This window comes from Numida meleagris, chromosome 3 (genome assembly GCF_002078875.1).
Source record: "Numida meleagris isolate 19003 breed g44 Domestic line chromosome 3, NumMel1.0, whole genome shotgun sequence".
NCBI classification, from domain to species: Eukaryota; Metazoa; Chordata; class Aves; order Galliformes; family Numididae; genus Numida; species Numida meleagris.
This window is the reverse complement of record NC_034411.1, coordinates 83695340-83720540: the sequence shown is the minus strand read 5'-3', so window position 1 is coordinate 83720540 and position 25201 is coordinate 83695340. Positions and strand designations below refer to the sequence as shown.

General features: G+C 34.7%; 1 protein-coding gene across 8 annotated transcripts in view; it reads left to right on the top strand.

Annotated features, from left to right (window-relative positions):
• The window catches only part of ADGRB3 (adhesion G protein-coupled receptor B3), a 463944-nt gene that overhangs the window by 194063 nt on the left and 244680 nt on the right, over positions 1-25201 (top strand). For all 8 annotated transcript variants that reach the window (XM_021389992.1, XM_021389990.1, XM_021389989.1 and 5 more), the window contains 6 exons: positions 2445-2606; positions 9597-9761; positions 11734-11898; positions 12780-12944; positions 19210-19311; positions 19830-19936. In XM_021389992.1, the coding sequence (XP_021245667.1) occupies positions 2445-2606; positions 9597-9761; positions 11734-11898; positions 12780-12944; positions 19210-19311; positions 19830-19936 (866 nt within the window). The remainder of the gene's footprint in view (positions 1-2444; positions 2607-9596; positions 9762-11733; positions 11899-12779; positions 12945-19209; positions 19312-19829; positions 19937-25201) is intronic.

The following is a 25201-nucleotide window of genomic DNA, read 5'->3' as shown; positions in this document are numbered from 1 at the left end:
AGCTTTCTATCATTTCTATATGTTGCAGTATATTGCTTCATTCAACCTTTTGTGAAAGCACAATACACACATGCTCAGGACTTCTAATAATCAGTATTAATTTCAAAATTCACTGAGTACAGTCATGCTTCTTACATGCAGATTACTGCTAATTTTCATCATATTCCCAGGGTTAAGGGCAACTTTTTGTCATGTAAAGAACTCAGATATTTTTCATTAGTAATACATCATTTCTCTATTTTATTAGCTATTCTCTGTCACCAAGTCTGTATAGGAGAACGGATAATTTGCACTGAGTATGAGGAACACCACTTTGGCTTTTTCTGCTGTTTCACCTTTCATCTAAACCACTTTAAAAAGGCAAAAAAGGCAAAGTCAAGCTTCAAACGTGTAGCAAAATATATATTTATATATTAGCCTGGGAACTCATAGTGATATGAGTATTTTAATGACATACATAAGGTTTACAGTACAAACTGCATAGTTGTTATTGTCTACCTGTTATTACTATATTATATACTCTAACTCGAATTCAAGTCATGTAGCAGTCTAATCAAAATGCTAAATATCTATCAGTAGAATGATTAAGCCAGTAATCACTGATTAACTTTCTCTATTGATCTCCTAACAAATAAAGAAACTGATTTCACAGATCACTTTGGTGAGCTCCTGTAGTTAAAAAATTTCATCATTTTGTCCTTGTCCATAGAATCTGTTACAATTGCATACAATTTTATAAAAAGCAGAGGGGTTTGTGTGCTGATTTTAAAGCATTCTATATTCTAACTGAATAAGCAGCATAGTTATTTTAAAGCACTGAGTAGCCTTAGAATTGCTTCTTAGAAGGCTCTCAGAAACAAGCATTTTGCCTGGGTTTATTGCTTGGTCTCTGGAAACAAAACAAAACAAAACCAAAATAATAAAATAACCAACTTGGACAGATGCTTTTTACAAAAGCACTGTTTCAGCAAATAGCATAAAATAGAGTAAAATCTTGCAAGATAACCACCAGAGTCTACTTGATTTGCACACATTCCCTTGATTGTTACCAAAACTTTTGGAAGACAGGAGATATTTCAATATAATTGAAATTTTAAGGGAGCTATTCAAGACTGAAATTTTTAACCCTTATTTTAAGGCTGAATTTACCACTGATTTTAAAGCACAAAGTCCTGTTTGATTGAAAAAAAATCCTTCAAGAAACAGATGCTGTAGTATAGGCTTCATCTTGCTATTTTTTATTGATTTTTAGTGGTAGAAGTGAACACGAATCCAGCATTATTTACTGACATTTTTCAGAGCGTTCACTTCAGTCCTCTTCACATTACTTGTGCATTTGTTTTCTGAGAGTTCTCAACAATTTTGCTGTATTTGAATGCTTTTGGGAAAGGAATTTGAGAAATATGTGTAGTCATTTATTTTATGACAATTAAATGTTCATTCCTGAATATTCATGCAAGACCATCAAGATAATAATAATGTGCTCTGTATCAACAATAGAAAATCAACACAATTCAAATGTATGAGATTAACAAATTACATTTAATTTTGTTCATTATACTGAATAGTACTTTCTGCAAAGTAGTTTTATATCTTCCAATATGACTACATAAAAATTAAAATAGCACATCCCATAAAACAGGAATGAAAAACCTTTTGCTGTTTTGATGTAGCTATAGAATTTTAAAAATGAAAAATATCCTAAATTACAGGCAAGTAGCTCATAAATTTCTTGGATAAATTCTTAATTGAGAATTTTTGATTCACTGTTCCTATCTGACAATTTTGAACATGGTGTTAAGTACTATGCACAGTAATGAGGTCTAGTGCATTTATCAGTTCAGAAGATCCGTAGGTCAAAAGCAAAGAACAGTGCTTAAATCAAATTTCCCATTCCACTGTTTGCGTTAAAATTTCGTGAGCAAAGCGCTCCTCTTTGCCAGGGAACTTCTCTCAAATGTTAGATGACTCTCCTCCATTCCAGAAAAGAAAATTAGGAGGTTGGTTTGGGGTTATTTTGAATCCAAATTCCCTTACTGGCAGGGTTCCTAAAGATTTAATTCTAGAATTAAAAGTATAAATATCAAAGATAAATCCTTTACTATTATATAAAAATAGCTGTTTATGTTCTTGAAGCATCCTGAGGACAGTGTTGTTTCTAAAATGTGGAAGGGCACTGGTTCTTATAAAGTCATAAATGATCCTAAGTGACCAAAGTGTTTCCTTCTGACAGGAACTATGAAACTGCAGAATTTTAGGTGTCTTTATTTTCTATTCATTGCACATTTTCACAGCTGCTTTACTCCATGAACTTTTAAACATTTATTTTGGTGTGTGATTTTTGTCTTTAATTTGCAAAGGCAGACTGTAATGAGTTTCAGCAATAAAAATGTCTCATTAATACTTATCCCTATATTCATGTTTGTTTGTTGTCTTGAATACAGGTGAATCTGGTGTGGAAGAGTGGGCCCAGTGGAGTACGTGTTCAGTTACTTGTGGTCAAGGGTCGCAGGTGCGAACCAGAACTTGTGTATCACCTTACGGGACACACTGCAGCGGCCCTTTAAGAGAATCAAGGGTTTGCAATAACACTGCCCTCTGTCCAGGTAGTGTTAGCAGCCAATAAATAAAATTGTGGATGTTTTTGAACTGTATAATGATAAGAATTTGAAACTATATTTTTTATTATTATTATCATTTTTAATATGAATTTCGTATGAGCACATGACTTAGAAGAGAGAAGCATAATTCTATTCAGCTATGAAATGTTATCATGTAAATTGTTATTTTTATTTTCAGAACAGACAAAATATATAACAAGAGTCTTTTTTTTCTGACAGCTTCAGATTTTTTAATAAGTCTGTGTTCTGTTTTCCACTAAAAAAAGAATAAAATGCAAGGCATAGTTTAAGTATAAAATATAAACTAGGGAAGAAACCCAGATCACCAATAGATTAAGAAGCAGAAACTGATTAACAGAGAGTGTTAAGTTAACACAGACAATTTGACTTTGCAATTGTTTAGCCATTTAGAATACTGTCTTCTAGGCAGTGGGCCAGACAATGTCCTCTGCACAGTAGTGTCTTCTTTTACATTAGTCTGGCAAGGGCAACAGTTACTCATCAAAGCAGGAAAGATCAGACAAAATAACCCTCTTACAACTGACGAAAGGTAAAGGTCAACAGTATCTTGCATTACAGTTTTCCTACTCCTTTTGTCTCAGAGATCTGGACATAGTCAGAATTCCGCAGTAGTTATAGTCTGAGACAGGCACATTTGAGGTAGTTGCTGAAAGGACACATCTCATTTCTTTAGAATCTGCTCATGGATATGATGCAAATTCATCAGCTCTTCTGTAAACCTTCATCTCACGGTGATGAGCCATCTTCAGGTTCTAAGTAAACTCACTCCATTTCTGAAGTAAACTAAACTGTCTTATACCCAAAAAACCCTCTGGACTTTGTCTCAATGAGTAGCACCACACACAAGTAGATTCATGTTGCTGTTGTGTGTTGAAAAACATCCAAGACAAAGTGCATATGCGACCACCTCAGATTTTTTATATTAGCATTATAAGCCTTTACAGAACCTCTACAATTAAAAGCAACTTAAAATATTGTATCTATATAAGCCACCATTGTAATAAGAACAGCTATCAGCAGCAAATGTTTTACCATTCTAGTCTAGATAAGCAATTCACATGAATTTTCTAATATTTCAGGGTAGAAAACTCCAGACGTATCTGAATGTGATGTCTTTAAATGTTTCCATACAAAAAAAATGGCCACTATTAATAGAAGGATAGGCTACCTTGCAGTCTACCAGAGGTGAGATACTTTCCAAATAAAACTCTCAACTTGAAAGTATAAAATAGGAAGTACAAAAAGAAAACTATAAAATAAAAGAACAAACCTTCCAAACAATCAAAGATGTAGACTCCTTTGAGTGTTTCCTTTCATGTTTATACAAAGAACTTAAACATGAAAACGCTTTCCAGCACTCTCAGTGATGTACAGCTCTGTCTGCTTTCTTGTTCATTTAATATTACCTTAGAAGAGGCAAGGAGTTTAAATCGCTTAATTTTACAGAATTTTATCTTAATTTTCTTTAGTAAGAAGTAAGAAAATTTCATATCAAAATAACAAATCCATGTAACACAACAGCCAAGATTCATAGTAATCTGGAAAAAAGTTAATTCCTAAAATTTGCATTGTCTAACAAATTAGCTCGCACAAAAATAACACTCCATATTTTTCAATCACAAAGGAGCTCTTTGCTCATATTCTGTGCCCACTTAAGTATATGTCTTCTGTTTCCAGAATTGAGTTTGAGCAATGGCTACCAATTCTCACTGAAAAACAGTGATGTTGCCAAAATATTTTTGCTTTAAGATCACCACACCTGATTCCCATAATCTTTACATATCTAATGCTATGATAATTTGTCTTCTAGGCATAGTTCTGGATGTTGTTTCCCATAATTACAGTAGCCTTATTCATTTATTTTGGTCTCTGTCTGGCTACAGGGGTCCCTGTGTATGTGTGCAAGATTAGCAATTTAGAAAGATGCTTTACCTATTCACAGCTCCATTAAGTTTTCAAACATCCCTTTAATTATTATTATTATCCTGTCTTTGTTATACTATGTATTCTGTCTCAAAGGGTTGCATGATTCAAGAGTATTACTGGCTCATACATAAAAAACACATAGTTTGTAGAGTACTATAATTAAAACACAAATTTATCAAAAGAATCCAAACATACGCATCTGTACATGGGAGATGGCCTTTGAACCTGGTCATGTACCACTCATTACGTACAGCTTTTGTTCTCTGTTAATACAGAAAACCTTCACATCTTAGAAAGTAAACTAGAACCAATAAAAATACAAAACTAACAGTATAACTTGCAACCTATATGTACGTGATCTACTGGGGGTGTTTTTATTTTATAAAATAATTATATTATTATATATATAATTATATTATTATAATATATATAATTATGCAGAGAGGCCTATACTTCAACCATTTATCCACAAACTTCAAGAGAACTTGTTAAAATTGAGAATACTAATGCAAGCCTGAAAGAGTATTTTCATACATAGTCCTCATACACCTCCTTTAGTGTCCACTGGGAATGGACATCACTGGATGTTAGGGAATACGTCTATCTGTGATCTGACTGTCCTCATAGATTTTGAGAATGGGATCCAACAGGTTCATCATTATGCAACAGTAGGCTAGACCACAAAATCTTTTGCATAAATACATGAAGGCTATTTGGTCCATCATTTCTAGCTTTTTTTCTTTTTCACTCTGCTGAGTACATGTATATATATAACACCTATGTAATATTACGAAGAGTTAAACTAAAATCATGAAGGAACTGTTGTTGATACAATTTTTCATTTGTTTATATTCGTTTGAGACCAATAGTGTTTCAGGGATGGGAGCCCACTAGGTAATTCAGACAGTGTCTTGGATTCAGGAGCCTTCTCGGAATGTGCAGTGTAGTAAGCAACAAAATATAGTTCATGTAACTATTGTTTCTTTTGCAAGTAAGGGCGTCTCAAGATCCAGTACTGCAGTGCTACTGATTCATTTCAACTTACTGTATAATTTCTAATGCATCTAAGACTTCAATTAGAAAGAACATTGTATCTCTATACCTGTAGATCATCTCAGTTAGTTTCTGTTTCTCGTCCTCCATTGCCAACAATTGCTTTCACCACAAAATTTAGCTGACATTCAGAAATTTCAAGCTTATGAATAAGGCAAAACATGACAGGAATAAGAATATTCTAAAACATTTAAACATTTGTGTGCTCAAAAGCTTTATTTTGACTGTGCTAAGACTGCTGTATGCCCTTTATTTCTCATGACTTATGCCAGTGAAGTTTAGCCGTATTGCTGAAATGTGGCATATTTCCTTACATTCTCTGCCTGCATGGCTACACTTAAAAAAGTGTTTAAGGTTTTTAAATCCTACAGATTTATTGTTAGTAATCTATGCTCTGGAAGTTCAAGCATTTACTTGAGAGTGGGAAAACAAGAGTGAGGAAAATTTAGCTTTAAAATTAGAAAGAGGCACAGCAGAAATAGAATGGACGTATGGATTAAACATGAAGGATATAGGGCAGGTTTATGAAATTTTGTTGAGTTTATTTACTACTAATTTAAGAAAAGTTTTGGAGTGTATAACTTAAGCCATACTGAAAAACCAGAATCTATAGCAGAAACTATAGCATTTAAATTCATGCATGCAGACCCTCTAATATCTTAAAAAAAAAAAAAAATCCTGTAATCAAGCATCAGCTTACATACAATTACTCAGTAACATTGAAATATTTATAACTTAAAAAAAAAAAACAAAAAACATCAGCAGTCATAGTATTGTTCCAATATCTGTTCTGTTTAAAGCTGAACAAATCATAAGCATTTAAACTCCAATTTAAAAAAATCCCCCAAAATATGCTTGTAGAATGAAGGCCAGCATGGCCTCACGCCTCCTCCCATCTCACAGAAGTTCTGTATTGTGAACACTGTGGGTGTTCACTTAAACATGATTAGGTTCTCAGAGTGGCAGAGTGAAGGGAAAGATGCTCTGCAGTAATCCAAGCTTGTTGTGCTAGCAATGTTTTTGACAGATAGGTTGGCAATAATATGAATATTTTTGTCCCAAATAATGAATCTTGCATCTGAAACTGTATTATAGAAAACAGTAACTCCTCTGTGGGCCAACTCTCCATCTGGTGTAATTTGGCATAGCTCATCTGGCTATAATTCATTGGATGTTATATGGTTTTTTGCATTTAGGGAATGATATAAAAGAAAATATAAATGAAATATCAGGAAAAAAAAATTGTAAAGGTAAGAAATCTAAAAGTAAAATATTTTTTAAAGGCGATCTGGATTACTTAGTGGTATGCCTTCTCCATCCTTGGATTTCTTAGGTATCTACTACTTTCAGATATACAAGCCTACACATACAATAACGTAAGTTTTGATTTACCAATTAACTGTTTTCACAGAAGATGAGTTAGAGTGCATTTCACTTTAAATTAGAAACAGATAGAATTTGGTGCAAGATTGAATCCACCCAAAATGAGACATATTGGTTTGGCTTCTGACTTCTATTCATGTCCAAAATCACAAAATAATTACTCCATGTTCCTGCTAACATGTAATCACTCTTGCCAGAAGAGATATACAACCTTTTGGCTCAAGACAATAGCTTTAAAGGAGCCCTCAGCTCATGTTTTTTCTGTTGTTGTCACTGGTTTTGAGTTGTTTTTGTTACTTTTTTCTAATTATTTTAAATGAAGACAACTAGCATAATATTTTGACAACATCAAAATGAAACTCCAAATTAAACATTAGATGTAAACTCATGTGAACCCTAAAAAAATCTCAGTCTATATCTGCGTACTGTCTGATCTCATTCATTATTTTTACAGTACAATATTTCTGTAATTAATTGTTCATGGTTATGTTTTTTATTTTTATGAAGTTCTTTTTAGTTTCAACTGAGCATTTTTTAATCAACCACTGTGATATCAGCAAATTATATTATTTTCCTGTTTTTTCTGACTACCATTTTTACTCTTCACTTAGTAAATGTTAGAGAATATGAAACATAAGAGCTTATATGCAGATATAGTCATCAACTGATTATTTTTAGGAGAGTTAGGTTTCCTGGTTTTGACAAAATGTCAAAGTTAATCAAGGTTTCTTAAATGACTAAAATCTATCATTTTGACAGTAAGTTGGAATGTTCCTGGGTGGTTTTTCTTTGGTTTTGTTTTGTTTGGCTTGTTTGTTTGTTTTGCAGATTGATGTGGTGTTTAAATTAAGAGAATTTTAATAAAGCTAGCCATGTAGGACATGAAATAATTACTTTGCTTTTCAACCACTTGTATGCAACCAACTCAAAACCTTTAACCCAGATGAGCTGTTATCCAGTGGTGAAAATGTTCACTATATGAAGTTTGGTGTTTTCTGTCACGTACAATTTCTCTGCTTTACCTAAAAAATATCCTATCTTAATGTTAAAGTCTGAAATAACAATTTTCCTTAATTTTAATGAAATGCAGTAGAACATACCTATATGCAGAATTGTCCTTGATCTTACTGAACGTTCTGGGATAATATACCAGAGAGTTGTACTTCCTTCCCACCCTTGGTACTGAATTCCACCTCAGGAAATGTTATTTTGATACCTACAAGAAGAGAGTTTTATTTGTAGAAACTGGGCAGGTGATATGTGCCTTCAGGGCAAAGGAAACCTATAAATGAGAAGTTCTCTCACAGTGATGAAAGAAATGTGAGGAAAACCAGAAAATCTATTTCTTTTGTAATGTTGCAAACCATTAGCAATGATACACTGAGGTGTTGTACGCTATTTCACCTTCCAGACACCCTTCAAACAGACCATGTTGCAGAAACACGGTTATATGATACCAACTATAATGCTCAATCTGGGAACTAAGTCTCTGGATTTTTCCTAAATGTCTAGCATTACTCAAGTTTTCCAGTTTCCAAATGCAGCCTAATCAAAAGCTGTGCAACTGTTGTGGTTTTTTTTTCTATTTAACAAGAATAACGAAATGTTTTGCAGTATTTTTCAATTTATAAAGAACTGTTTTGCCAAATCATGACTAGAGTTTTCTTATGGGTACATACTTAACAACAGTATGCTGAAGAACTTGCTGAAAATTTAACTACTATTATTTCTAAAAAGGGAATACATATGATATATAACCTTAGATGGATATTGTGTATTAGTTTCTCCTGCAGTGGAAAAAAAATAATTTAGAAAATGTGTAAGTTCCATGTTTCTTTATATAAATTTTGTAAGTTACTTGTATATAAAAATATTTATATGTGGTTATAATTTATTGTGTTTTCTGAAAGTATTTTAAGTTTGTTGAGTCAACATTTTTAAGGTAGTGATGCATGCATTACTGTATATGTTAAATCAGTGAATATGCTCAAGTAACAATGTATTGAAAATCTCTTTTGCTTATTTGCTCTTAGTATTTTTGAGAAAGATAATCAAGTGCTGCCATTTTTCCACATGAATATAAATATGTGAAACAGTTGTAAGAGCCCTAGTTTTTCATAGTAACTTTACTTCAGTTATCCGTTTACTTTCGAAACAGAAATTCTGTTTCCTACAAGTTTTTAGACTTATGCTGAGACTTAAAGCGTATGCCTGTTTTTCACAAGGACTAGTCTCCTGAAAACCAGGGCTATTATATATATCAGGTCATGCACCAGAAAAATCATAAACAGCTTTTGAAAAGGGAAGACAGCTTTCATAGAAGGATGAAGGAAAAGAAAATGTGATAGTGAGATTAGTTGAAAGATTGGAGATAATGGTTCAAAATTAAGTATAAGTTAGTGAAAATAGGAGTTTGAAATAGATTCTTTTTTTAAATGGAAGAATAATTTACCAGTGCTAGAGATTACCTATGTACCGATTACCTTGAATTTGGCAAAATAATTCCTTTTACAATACTGATCCTGTTTAATGTGAAATCCTTCTGTTACTTGTGTGTCTGTTTCTGGTTAAAATCCCTTTGGTTTGTTGCAGTACATGGCGTTTGGGAGGAATGGTCACCTTGGAGTTTGTGTTCATTCACATGTGGTCGAGGCCAAAGAACTAGGACAAGGTCATGTATACCTCCCCAGTATGGGGGAAGATCATGTGATGGACCTGAAACACAACACAAACCGTGCAATATTGCACTCTGCCCTGGTGAGCTTATGTAGCAACTTTCTGCTTTCTTACGGTGCATTCAGTGTGAGTTGTTCATGATTTCTTTAATTATCCTTTGTGATCACACACAAATTAAAAAAAAGGGCATACAAAGTGAGTAGAAGGGGTAGTCTTGCTAGTAATTTTGACTATAGTGGTCCAAAGGATCACACTACATACAGATTACACACACACCTTTGTTTCATTCTGGTCAACAAAGCATACTCCAGCACAGTTTGGGGGGGGGGAAATTTTAGTCTTGCATGCAGCTGCAAAGAACATGACTTAAGCCTGTTTTTGGCCAAGTTGGTAGCTTTGCAATTTCACTTGAGCCTACACAGAAGTAATTAACATGATATATGAGCATGAGGCAAAGTTGACAAGAGAAATGCCAAATAAAACTAGCAGGGAATAAATTAACATATTCAGTTCAATTCAGTTTTGAAAAAAGAGGTATTACATATAATTTGATAAAATCGAGATGTGTCTCATAATTCTGGATTTTGAACAGTCATCTGTACATTAGTGTCTTTCACCAGAGGAAGTATGTTTTCCACTTTGCTGTAATGAATGTTCAATTTTACAAAGAAATCTTCATGTTAAATTTGTTAGCCTCACAGCAGTATTTCAGAAGTTGAAAGTTCACATACTTTTAGTTCCTAAAGATAAGATCTGTGAAATATACATCACAGAAAGTTTTTTCCAAAGATGCAATAATAATGGATTTGATATTTCCTACCCTAAATAATGCTATGTAGCAATGAATAAACTGAAGAGGGTGCATTGAAATGTAATTTTCATAATATTTTCCTCTTCGCATAAAGCTTTCATGATTAATGAATGCAACTAGCTTCCATGTTTGGAAAGATTTCCTGTTTCTGCTGAATAAATTATCAGGGTGCAGCATCATAGCTTGAGTGGCATCTGCATTGAGAAGTGGTTCACAACCAACCAGGAATTGCATAAAATCTTTAATATAGAACTTTAGGAAATAAACAAAAACCGAAAAACAAAAAAACTTTAAATGCCACCTCTTTTAATACACTGCCCTCTGAGATCCTGGGAACTAGAGATACAGCTATTATCTTTGAATTGGTGGAAATGTTCTATGATAATTTTTGGCCAACAGTAAAATAGTTCACCTCCTTATTTCTCTGAACACAGGTGCACCTATATTTTTAAAATACTGTCTAGTCCTGTTATCCATTATAAAAAAATGTAAATTTTCAATTGTATGGGAAATTGGTTTGTATTTTTAATTATTTTGCATTTTATTATTTTTATTTCAATTAGTAAAATTTCTGATGTAAGAAATAAAAAATAACAACCACAGCAGGCTATTTTGTGGTCTACATTTTGTCTCAAAAGACTGTTGTACAGTTTACCTGAGAAGGAAGCTCAATGATAAACATATATTAATTATAAATGTAGAGAAGAGTCTGTGTGCTAGGCAATGTGGTAATTCCGATTCAGCTAACAGAGCTAATTTTACAATCAGGATTGAGAATCTCATAAAATGACCTATGTGAGTGACAGCTGCAGCTGTAAAGAATTGCTTTTAAAGGCTCAGGGCTTACATGATACAAGACTGGACCCCACTCTTGCCTAAAAAGACAAGTATTTTAAATAAGGCCTTGTTTTAGAGAAAAAAGAAAACTTCACAGCCTTTCAAATGTGTGGTACATGAATAAAGTCATAATTCGTCCTTTGTTATATCAGTGTAAAATCTGAAGAGATGAGAAATGAAGAGAAAAAAAGGAAAAAGAAGAAGGAAAATAATTTTAATTTATTTTAAAGTAGCTCATAACAAGATCTGTATTAGACTGTTGTAAGTCAAGTGCCTTCCGTCTCAGCCCAGAGAGCTGCGTTCACATCCAAGATGAAATCCCTACCTTAGAACAAAGCTGTGAGGCCTTGCATTGTTTTGGTGCTAACCCTGTCGTGTTCATCTCTTTTGTGCCTGCTGTGACAGTGGATGGACAGTGGCAGGAGTGGAGCCCATGGAGCCAGTGCTCAGTGACCTGTTCCAACGGCACCCAGCAGCGAAGCCGGCAGTGCACGGCAGCAGCCCACGGCGGCTCCGAATGCAGGGGGCCCTGGGCTGAGAGCCGGGAGTGCTATAATCCTGAGTGCACAGGTAAGTCCTTGCTTGCCCTATTTTGGCTATGGAGGAGAGGGAGAAGGGCTGAACCCTCGCATGGCTCTAAATTTGGGGCTACTGGCACACAGGCAGGCTCCTGGGACACCACAGTCCTCAGCAGGCTACGAAGAACAGAGCAGCCTCTTCAGAGGGGGAGCTATGGCCTGTCTTTTAAATATGATGAGCCACGTGGAGATACATGAGAATGCATCCACAAAAGGCTGTGTGACAGGGGCTGCATAGCTGCTTTTCATTTTTACCATTTAAAAGAGTTTAAGGAAGAAGTGTTTGAGGACTAAAATATTTAATAAAGTTTCTCAAGAACCTCAAAAATGAATATGTATGAACTGATTCTCCCTTACGCTGAAACTGCATGTATTCATGATTCTGTGGTAGTATAAAAGCAGCCTTCCAAGGTGACTAAATTGCATGTTTTTCTGCTTCTAAGCCTCATTTGCCTTGTCAGATTGTATAAAATCCTGCTTCTAGAATATCGTGTGCAAGAATGTATTTAGCTTTTTAAACGATACTTGTGCATATTGCAAATGTTTGTTATTATGCGTGACCGTAGAAAAGCGGTATACAAGTGCATACGAAATAGACAAAAGTGACAACGTGTGTTTTGCAATCTAACACAGAGTTAAAGTGGACCAATTTTTTTTATTTTATATTGGGAGGCAAGTCATTTAGGCAACAAGCCCATTTTCAGCAGCCAAGTAGAGGCCATCTTTAGAGGTTCCATGGCCACTAAATATCACTTCATCACTACTACATAGTTCTACCTATTTGTGGGCTTTCTTCTCTACTTAAGTAAAGAATAACCTAACTCCTTTATTACTGTCATTTTGTTGTCACTGTAATTATACTTTTCCTAATAGCAAATGGCCAGTGGAACCAGTGGGGCCACTGGAGTGGATGTTCCAAGTCCTGCGATGGTGGCTGGGAGAGGCGAATAAGAATCTGTCAGGGGGCTGCTGTGACTGGGCAGCAATGCGAAGGAACTGGAGAGGAAGTTAGACGGTGCAGTGAACAGAGATGTCCTGGTGAGAACAAAATATAATCACTGTTATTACCTACATTGTAGTATGTCTTGCTTTAATGGTCATCTTTAGCAGAGTCAAGATCAATATCCATAGAAAAATAGTCCTAAAGAGCCATACCTAGCCTTGCCTCTGAGAGACAAGCCACTGCTGTTTTTCTCAGTAGAGCAGTGCTGATGTAGCTAAGTGTAAACTAGTCCAATTGATATATGAGGAATGCAACAGCTTTGCAATAAATTGAAATACTATAATATAGGAATGTATCAGAAAAGCATTTTATTCCATAGGCACATCTACATTGGGAGAAAATATTATTTGCTACAGAAATTATCTCCTAATGCATTGTTATGAGTATATTAGGTATGGTTTTGTAAATCATGGAATTATTTTTATCCAGTGTACAAGAAACCTCAGTGTTAAACATTTAGAGAAAATTACAGTGCAGTAAAGATCAAACAATGAACATTACTTTAATGTACAGAATGAATTAATAAATAAGTGACATTTTGTAAAAACAAAAGTCATATAAAATTAAAAAGGCATCTTTCCTCTTTTAAGATAATGCTTAAATGTATTTATTTGCAGCACTTTTACTTTGTCCTCACAATAGGTATAAGTCTTTCTAAAAGAAAGCTAATGAAATTGTACCTTTTATCTCCTTCAAAAATCAGGAATAAATAAAAACACCGTGTGAATTTGAATATACTTGTCTGTGAAGAGACCTTTTCCTAAAGAAAAAAGTGCCTTGTTAGATAGGTATAAGATAACAAAACAAGTTGTAAATAGTATAGGATGACTTAGACATGCACTCGGGAAATCACGGGCTCTGAATTTTGAGGCCTGGAAGCCTCAGAATGTATTTAGCTATCTCCACTTCATATTTTGATGGCTATGTGCTAGGGACAGAAAGGACTAAATGGAAAAGCCACTTTGAGTCAGAAAGTAGGAAATATACCTGATGTGAATTTTATGTCATTGAGCCCACTTATTTATAGACAGCATGTTTATCCATTGACAGCCATCAAAGAAGAGTTGTCAACATATCTCCAGTAGAGTAGTACAACGAATATTACATTTGAAGAACAATACAAGGACTATCTTTATTGATAAAAATATAATACCATGCTGGTGAAGTTTACCAACTTCTAATTCTCCGGTGATCTCTTTAATTTTAATAAAACATACATTATTCAAAAAAAAAACCAAACCCAGGAAAAAACAGAATTTATATTGGATTCATAAATGAATTATGATTTCCATAGTAAATTATTTTCATAGTAAATGTAGAATTCCTCTATAAAAGCACTGCACTAAGAGAACATTAATGTGAATGTTCTCAGTGAGTAGACATTCAGATAAACTAGTTTATTCTTATAAACCAACCTTGAAATAGTTTGTATATTTAAAATAAAACCATGCTGCTACAATCCAATTTTCAAAGGTTGCCACCTGCTGTTAATAAAATATTTTACAAATGTTTCTACAAGTCAAATGCACAGAGAGCATTATTTGCCATTTTCTATATTTATTTATTAACTTGATTATTTCTAGATTAGAACCAGTATGCTTATAGAAAACATAATAACCTGAAGTACATTTTGACTGGTTATACTTCTGCAGAAGATTGTATGTGAATAACAGGTTTAATTTGTTTGTTTCTAGACTGATGTTTCCTAAAGCATCTCAGATTTAAATGTAAGCAGTGGGTAATTTATCAAAACTTTCCTAAAAAAATAAAGTGATAGAAAAATATATTTTTTAATAAACACTAAAAAAACCTAAAAAGTACTATACAAAGTTGATAAAAACTTACTTTTGTTTCACTGATTTCTTTTTATGTGTAAGTTCCTGAGAAATGTGAGAGACTATATCATTATTTTTTTATTACATTTAGCACTGGTTCACCGTTAGTGTAAGAGCAGATTCGCATCTCTGTAGATTTGTGTAACATATTTGTTAAGTGGATAAGGTGCACCTTTTTGTATCACTCAGAGGATACTTACAGAAGGTGAAATTATATATATAGCTGACTTATAATAGTGTAAGCAAAAGAAGATGAAAACCTTTTCCTATTCTGCTGTTACTGATAATAAGATATATTGCAAACAGAGCTGTTCCCTTGATTAACTCGAAATTTGGAATGTTTTTTTTTTTTTTTATGTGCACCATCTGAACATTGTTCAAGATTTTCTTCATAGTTGATCAGTGATTATCTTCAACTGGTTTTGTCAGGGGCTGAATTACATCGGACATTTATAGAAGCTGAATAAAAGCAGCACTAAGAAAGGCAGGCTTATAACTTTATTTGGTAGCAGGTTTCTCAGCTTGGTTTCTAGGCGAACATTGAACATCTTTCTTTGGGAATGATTTCTATTCACAGTTATTAATTTTAAAACTGTGATTGTTTCTTACTGTTGTGTCATACACTGGGAATGAAAGAAAAAGATCTGTATGTACTGTGGCTTAAGTCATTGCACCTTTGTAGTATGTGAAACATCTAGTTATATTTCACTCCTAACAGGTCAGCAGCATTAAGGATTTAAGGAATACTTTTGTGAAGGATAAAATTGTTAACAAATATGAGAAACAAAAAAGCCTACTGGACTTTGTAAGCAGCTAGTTGAGCAGGAATCATTGGAAAGCATAATACAGGATGAACAAATAGTAGGCCTATCCTATAGGAATAAAGGAGATATCTAGATAGCAAAAGGAATTGCAACCTATGTCATGGCAGGCTGATGAGAAACTTTTGGAAAAATAAAAAAAAATACATAATGTAAATTCTATCAAATCAATAAGTAAAAATTAATGGACATGTGAGAGCAAAGTGCCAGATTAATCAGGAGAAAAGAACTCTGTATCAACAAGGGTGCTCCTGCAAAATAATTTTTATAAAAGCAGGACCATGTTCTTATAACAATTACAGGAATATCTTAGGTTCCAGCAATATGCTACCTATTTCCAGAAATACTTAATTCCATAAGACAGAATTCCATAGTAATTCTACACATTCCAATACTTATGCTTTTCCTAGATTTTACTCAGAATTGAACCTCAACATCTTTATCATCAGCCTGTTGTCAGTGGTAGAAGATATAATTTAGGAATAGTTTTGATCTAAATATTAATGGAAAAAAATTACAGATCACCTTGTTTGCTAACAAAAAGTAACAGTGCAAATTACTGCCAAAGACAAGGTAATGATTTCCTACTGGAGGTGGCACATTTCTCCAGAAGCAATACTAGCTAGAAGTGATAGAATGTGAGAAGTGGGAAGATTCAAGTAATTGTCAACAACTAAATAATAAAATTGGACCTTTGGATATTGTTGTATCTCTGATCACAACACTACTCTACAAGATGGTCAAAAATTTGTTCTGTTTCCTTTGTTTGAGATAATTTTACCTGTGGCATTGAATTAGGTTCCAAGAGTTCTAGCTCCACTGTGTGTCTTTGGCTAAACCCCTCTGCCCTTTTGTCACCCTTTTCCATTTATGTTAGCTTCTTAGGTAGATTGTAAAGTCCATAAGGTTAGGTGTGTCACTTGCTCTGTAGTACAACAGCTTTTTCAGATTTAGGTTGATTGCCTCTTGGAAGTGCATGTCCTCTCACTGGCAATGTCAGAGGAGGACTATGCTTCTAGACTACTGACTTTGTTAAGCTTTGCTGTGCTTAGATAAGATTAAATCAGGCCAATCACTGCATAACAGAGAGGGTAAAACAGGGTAAATTTGAGTACATGCTCTGTGTGGGAAGAGACTGCTGAATCACACTGTCAGTGAAAGAGAAATCTGCTCTTTATTTGCCAGCCTTAGCAAATTTACCTGGGTATTTGCTGTTTGCTTCTAAATTTTAGCAATTCTATATGATTTTCTACAGCTAACTCCTGTTTTTCTGTGGGTGTGGTATGAATTAATTGTGCCAAAGTTTCAAAAGTACTTGAACTATCAGAGCCAGCAGGACCAGTGAAGCTTTTTAACTCAGATACAGTACCACTCAAATGTGACTGTAATGTCACCATGTGCAACTTGAGTTGGAGAATCACAGATGCTTTACTGTGGGTGGATGTCTGATTGGTAAGCTCTGCCAAAAGTACTTTAGCTTTGGAAAGATCTGGTTTGCATTTTATGAGCACCATTCCTTGATGCAAAGTGTTTGTATGTTGTGTTGAAAGGCATCTAGGTGCACAAAGTTAACAGGGGTCCAGGAAAATTTGTTTGGCTGGGCTCAGTTACATCTCTAACTTGTTCCAGCACCTCACTCCAGATAACTCTGCGTCTTGGAAATGCTTTTTACTTTGAAAACAACACACAGGTACACAGGTTATCTCTGAAACTAAGATCAAGTTAAAATATAATTTTGAGTTTTGAAAAGTGTCTTGTAAAAACACACAAGCACTGCTCTTCTAAGCAGATAGATGGAAAACCTCTTGTATTGCTTGTGACTTGCTAACATAAAACAGACAACATAGAATATATAAACACGAGTATACATGCATATATATCAGATTTTCAGGAAGGGAAAAAAACCTCAAAACAGTATTTGTAGAGAAGTAAGATTTTTAGGTCTGAGAATCAGCTCTGGCAAGTGTCTTAGTGAACACACTATGCTTGAAATGGCCAAAGCTGGATGACAAACATGCTTCTCAAAGAGCTCTAAGTTTTAACATGTTTATGTAATTTATAATATTACCTCTGCATTATATTACTCTTTTGTAACACAAAACAGATCATAACAGGTTAGTAATTGCATTTATCACCAGATGGCTCGTGTTTGTCAAAGTCTGACTTTTTCCATTGTAGCTCTGGCTTCTTGCATCCACTTTTTGGGCACCCACTTTTTTGGGCATATCTGAAGCAGTCAGTATTTTAGGTTATAACCATATTCTACCTATATTCTAGAATATAACCAACTTGCTTTGGGTTTTGACATTAATGGATCTCTTGCATTTTTAGCAGTACAATCTGTCTTGATTTACGATTCAAGAATGCTGATGGTGAGGCAATTTTAGCAGGCAATTTTTTTTGCCCAAGTGTGATTCATATTAGCATTACTGAGCCATCTGCAAGGTATTCTTTGTCATTTGCAGAGAGAGGGTACAGCTTTGTGCAAAAGACTGTTCTCTTCCCTCCCTCACCTCAGTCTTCTGTCAGTAGAAGTGCAAAACAGGGACAGTTTTATGGCGTAGGCAATTGGATGGATAAAACCTGGAGTCTGTTCCTGCTTGAGATTTCCCATGTAACCATGGATGAATCATTGAATTGCTTTCGTCCTTTTCACTCCATCTGTAAAATAGTGACAGTATTTCCTTTCCTTTTTTTTTCTCTTTTTTTTCCTTTCTTTTTCCTTTTCTCTTTTGTTTTAGGGTTATAATTCTCCTGAAATACATTTAATGATACTTTTAAATAACTCATGCTTTTTTTCTCTGCTGAACTTGGAATGATTTCAGCAACTGCTATATGTCAATGCTTTAAGTTGCAATGTGACTTCAGCCACATGCTTGCTTTGTTGATCTAATTAACTCAAAAATCATAAACTGAGAATGTACAGTAAAAAATACAAAGAGCAAAAGTAATCTGTAAGTCATAACCGTATGAAAGTAACACAGTGCAATTGTAGAAGTTTATTCTTTCCTATGTAGTTCTGTTACTATGTGAATGTGAAAATATTTTCCCGTTTTAATGATACTGCAATAAGCAATGAAAGTTCAAATTGTTTTATAGCCACTCATTGACTTCCCTTCACAATTACCAACTTGTAATGAAACGTTTCGAAGAAATAACTTTATTTTTGGACCTCAGAATGTATGGTTCTTATTTGACGCCATTAACAAGTGTAGAGTTTAAACGATAGATTTCAAACTGATTCATTCACACACATTTTAAGTTTTAGAAAAATATTTACAAATCTTAGTGTAAGATAGACTGCAGTTTATAGCCATTTAATTGTCAACTTCTTGTAGACACTTAACAGTATTGAACAAAATAAAGAAAAAGGAGAAATTCGAATGCATTAACATTGCAGATTCCATCTAAAGAGTGTCTGTTGAAGACAGTAAGGGCACAAACAATGAAATAATTGCCATCACAAAGACTGTTGTACAAAAATTGCTGTCGCATTTTTATGTTTCATTCTTAAAATGGTACCAAAATATGTTAATATATACATCTTGGGAAGAATTAGTACAAGATGGAAGACCTATATTTTTGATGGAAAATGTCTCTTTTACATTAATTTTTATTTTGAAATTTTCATTTCTAAATGGCAGCACCTTATGAAATATGTCCTGAAGACTATTTGATGTCAATGGTGTGGAAAAGGACCCCAGCTGGAGACATGGCATTCAATCGATGTCCTCTCAATGCCACAGGTATGGTATTACTTTGAAATTATGTGATAACAAAAAGGGATAAATCACTGTTTTATATTTTAGAAATAATCACTAGACATACACATGTGTGTATGCCCATATAAGTGAATATATATATCTCAAATATTTACATATGCGTATATATTTACATATAGCATGTGCATATACTATGTTGCATAGTTTACATTTATGGGACTGTGACGTATATATGTACATATATGCATTACAGACAGAGAGAGAAAGGTGACAAATCAATCTGATAGGACCTGTCAGGCAAATTTATGAAAATGAAGCAAATCATAAACATCTTTTTAATTACAAAAACAGTGCTAAAAACCCACAAAGTGAACACTAAAGTGTGTTTCAGAATTTTGTAGTACTCTCTATATGCTGATGAGCATTGTATGAAACTGTGTCTGTGTGTGCTTTTAAAATAACAGGGAATGTAATTTAAATCTACTTCATTCTTTCCAATTGCTCTCACATATATAAATATTTTCTGTCTTTGTGACTTACAGGCACCACTAGCAGACGCTGCTCTCTCAGTGTTCATGGAGTGGCCTTCTGGGAACATCCGAGCTTTGCTAGATGCATATCAAATGAGTACAGACACTTGCAGCATTCAGTAGGTGCAAAGCCAGCTTTAGTACTTGCTCTGTTTATTCGTTACTAATCATTCATGTGCGAAGAAACTTACCTATTTACTCTCAAGTAAGAATTGTGATGAGAAATGTCAGGAGGAAAACAGACCTGAGAAAGAAACATTTCTATTCATGTATATAATTTAGATCTGATGTATTACTGGTGCTTGAGTGAAAGAAGTTTTATCTTACTGTAGAAATGGAAAAATGATTCAGATTCCCTTCTTCCATGCCCAGTGTGCAAAACTTTTATAGGGGTCAGAAAGTGAGACACATATTTTGGTTTATTAGAAAATGAGATGTGAGTAAATGAGATTTACTGGAAGAGCGACCTGCTGAGTAATTTTATAGTGCCTTGAATTCTTTAATTGCACACTAGGAAGTCAGAAATGATATTTCTTCCTGATATCAAATTTAGAACTTCACCTTCAAATGTAACAAAGAGAAATGGTTATAGGTTGAAGTTCTTGTAATATCTTGGAAAAAGTGAAGTTACTCTACATGAAGAAAGATGTTTTTTTTTCAGAATGCTTAACAAATTTTATATATATGTTATATATATATATGTGTGACAGGAAGCACAGGAACAGCACAAAACTGCACGAGGGGAGTTTCAGACTGGACATTAGGAAAACAATTTTTGAGGGCGGTGAAACACTAGAACCAAGCAAGGTGGTTGATAGTCAGTATTCAACAGGCATTTGGACAAAGCCCTCAGTAATATGCTTTAACTTTTAGTCAGCCTGAAAGCAGTCCGTGGAATTTGATGATCTTTGAAGATCTCTCCCAACTGAACTGTTCTATATACTGATGAAATATGCTTATATGCAAGTATATATATGCAATGAGCATGTGCTTATATGCAACATGATACATTATAAATACACTACTCTGGTATATGCTAGTTACAATATTTCCATAGTCGGGTATTCTGCACTTGACTTTTGAGGGAAGAGTTCATTTGAAATTCTCATGGACAGTGGTTTTTGCTTGTGCAATATAGTTTTTCTGACTTTCTTATTATTCTGCTGTTGATCATTCAGCACAGGGGCACCAATATAGCTGTGTGCTTCGTAACTTCCCAGTCTCTGAGCCAAGTGCAACGCTTAGGTGGCATTTTTAAAAAACCTCAGTGGATTGAAAAGTAGTAACCTGGTGGTTGTTCTCCAGATCTAGTTTACTGTTTGGAGGAAATTTTTATGAGTTTCCTTCAGTTGCACTTCTGCTTCATTAGATTCGTACTTAATTGTATTTAATATTTTTTTTTGCATCTTATTCTTTTATAATACCTGTATATAGTATGCCTATAGCACACTTTTATACATGGGCATGTGTTTTTCTGTAAATAGCACAATTAAGGCAATGTCTGCAGATAGTACATACAGTTTTGAATAGTAACAATAATGGCATGTTATAGAACAGAAACTTCACATTTTGTGATTGAAAAATTGAAATAACATTTCTTTTTGAGATGGTGTTTAAAAGCAAGTTATTTCTTTTTAAACTTGTTATTTTTGCAGTTAAATAGCAGAATTTTCTGAAACATTTTATATAATTTATTAGTCTTGAACTGACTGACCATCTCTTCTTGCCTTTTTAACTTTCATAGTGATCCTATTTTCACTGTTTCTGTATTGATATTCAGACTTTTCTTTAGATAATATTGTTAGAAATAATTCACAAGCAACTCAAACAATGGGAAATACTTTTTCATGTTATTTAGTGGTATGACTTACCTGGCTGGCTTTTGGTGAGACACTGGTATTTTTTGAAGAGCTGCAAGTCTGCTTGGTGGAAAGGGATCGTCATCGAACAAAAAAAGACATTTCTATTCTAGATCGGTTATATCTGTTCTTCTGTATTTCCTTATTCAAAATATTAAATATGATAATACTATACTGTGAAATAATCTTTTCAAAAGAGCATTTAAAAATAGCTAAAGCTTCTTTAAAATTACGCAAGCATCTAAACACCATCTTATTGCTGCACAACATTTCAGACTTATTTTCAGTTTATATGCATACAATTTAAGGGAGAAAAATTGATTTCTTTTGCACTTGGAAGCTGCTCACAAAGAAAATCTGCTTGCCTTACATCTTGCTGCTTCTCAAAGTGAACGCCACTACGTATTTAAAAAATTCCAGAAAATCAAGGTAAAGACCTATAAGATCATCGGCCTGCAAATGCAGGCTTTTCCCCATAAGAGAAGTCAGCTCTATAAATCCCTGAAAATAGGGCCTTACAAGGAAGCTGCTGACAGATAGTATTTCTATAATAAATATATGTGCTTATGAAAGCATTTATGAGATGCCTCATTGTGCTTACAAATAATGCTATTTTGCTAGCTCAGACCAAGAATAGTGGGATTGGCACTCAGTTTTCTGAAGGTTCCCATAAAATATGAGTCTGAGCTAAAATGCTTGCATTTCTTATCTGAAACACATAAAATAAAAATAGGTCTTCAAATATGGTATTTCTGAAGTTGAATTAAAGCAGTTGATATATATAATATATAGACAGTATATAGCATGTTAAAGGCATGCCTACCTGAAAGACTATAAACAGGTCACTTTGCCCTCCAAACAAGCCACTGAGGATTCAGAACTAGCCCCAAAATTGTGGAGCTGAATTCATTGTCCTGTGCCCAAGCAAATGCTCCCTGAGGAAGAACACAGCATATGCTGGGAGCTAAATAATACTGCTTTGATCACAGAGCTTGCTAACTTGGCTACACAGATTCTGAACTGGACACTTAAAATTATATTCGTAAATAAGCATGATGAGCATCCAAGCTTTAATGCTGTTTAATTTTGTATCTGTCACAGTACTCCCTGACATGATTTAAGACCGAACCAGCAACATTTAGAAGACAACATGGCAGAGCAACCATTCTCAGCAGGCAATAAAATCATCTTTCTATTGGAGAGTGAAGGAAAAGAGAGTTTAGCTTGAGAGATACAAGTTGGCTGTACTTGTTAGATTGAGATTAGGTATTAGGAGGAAATTTTTTACTCAGAATGTGATGAGGCACAGAAACAGGTTGCCCAAAGAAGTTGTGGATGCCCCATGACTGGAGGCATTCAAGGCCAGGTTGGATAGGGCACTGGGCAGCCTAATCTAGCCACTGGCAATTCTGCCCATGGCAGAAGGTTGGAATTTGATGATCTTTAAGGTCCCTTCCAACCCATGCCATTCTATGTGTCTATGAAATCATAACTCCAGTGACTCCTATTACTCCAACTGAATTGGGAATTAACACAAGGCAAAAATTCTACAATGTAAATTAATAGACTGTCCCTCTAACATCAAATTGTTTTTTTACTTTCCTCCTAAAGATAACGTTTTCCTACAAATAACAATTTTTGACCAGATGTCCACAGTAAAGCATAGTTTTATGCTACAGATCTTGTAATATTTTTCACTACCACAACTGACTGACACTAGGTTTGTTTCCTTAATATATGAACACATATATGTTCTGCATATAGCTATAGTATAGGTGCACTTTCACATGCACAGAGACTCATTCATTTTTACATTTTTTTTTTCCTTTACTCACCTGAAAGTGATATAGGACAAATTTCAACCTGTAATAAGCAGCATTAAAGTAGCAGAAACCCAGCTGTGCTGCGTGTATCATCTTGACTTCAGACTTGTATGGAGAGTAATATGGTAGCTATATAAATCATAGAAAAATGGCACTATATTTTCATGGACTGTCAATAAAGTTAAACGTATAATGCTAAAGATAATATATTTTGTTCATAAGAATCAGCACCATAAATAATTTGGCTCCTTTTCCAACCACATGTATAATTTGCCAGGCAGAATTACTGCTCTACTCAGAACTGGCACATACTGCTATTTTGAATATATGAGAAGAAGGCAGGGCTTTCCATTGTTTAAATGGAATTGTCTACCTATATGACTATTTCTTTGATAAATATATCATTATTTTTGGAGGGCCACAAAGATGATAAAGGGCCTGGAGCGTCTCACCTATGAGGAAAGGCTGAGCGACCTGGGTCTGTTCAGCCTTGAGAAAAGAAGACTCAGAGGTGATCACATTAATGTTTCTAAATATCTTAAGTGTGGGAATGAAAGAGACACGGGCAACATCTTTTCAGCGGTCTGTGGGGACAGGACAAGGGGAAACGGCCATAAACATGAGCATAGGAAGTTCCACACCAGTATGCGAAGGATCTTCTTCACAGTGAGGGTGACAGAGCACTGGAACAGGCTGCCCACGGAGGTTGTGGAGTCTCCTTCTCTGGAGACTTTCAAGACCCGTCTGGATGCCTACTTGTGCAGCCTGCTGTAGGGAGCCAGCTTTGCAGGGGGGTTGGACTCGATGATCGCTGGTGGTCCCTTCCAACCCCTACAATTCTGTGATTTTGTGATTCTGTGATTTGAGCTGAGTTCAGCTGAGATAATTTTCTTCATAGTAGCTCTTATGTTGCTATTTTTGGATTTTTAATGAAAATAGTGTTGGTTACACAATAATGTTTTAGTTATTGCTGAGCAGTGCTTACACAGGGTCAAGGTATTTTTGTTTCTCAGAAAGGTGTGGCTGGATATGCACAGGACATTGTGAAGTGACAAAGCCAGAACAACTGGCCCAGACTGACCAAAGGGTTTTTTCATACCATATGACATTGTGCTCAGCAATAAAAACTGGGGGAAAAGTTTGCCAGGGCTGCTGCTACTCGGGGATAGTTTGAACGCTGGTCAGCTGATGGTGAGCATTTGCATTTTGCATCACTTGTTTTTCATGGTTTTGCTTCTCTTTGTTTCCTTTTCTTTGTTTTCTTTTCCCTTTACAACTGTACCCTGTATCCCTTCTACCCTATTCCCTTCTACCCCTGCAAGGGGAATGTGTGTACATCTATGTAGTGCTTAGATGGCAACTGGTGTTAAACCACAACAATATTGCACTTAATTTTCCATTATAACAGTTCCAGAGTAATTCAAAATCTTTAACTAATATATGTTCTCAACATATACTTGAGATCAGGCTCTACTACATCTCTGTTTTGTGTGAATGAGAAACTTAAGCAGACTGATTAATCAGAAAAAAATGATTTCTGGTCTTCTAATCTTGTGCCTGGACACTTTTCTTCTTATTGTTGATATCTCTTCATAGCACAACACAGAAAATCTCTGGTATGGTAAAAGTATGACTGCAGGACCTCTGAAGGGAAGAATATACAGTGGAACCTGACAAAACAGGGAAGGGGAATGGTTTCACT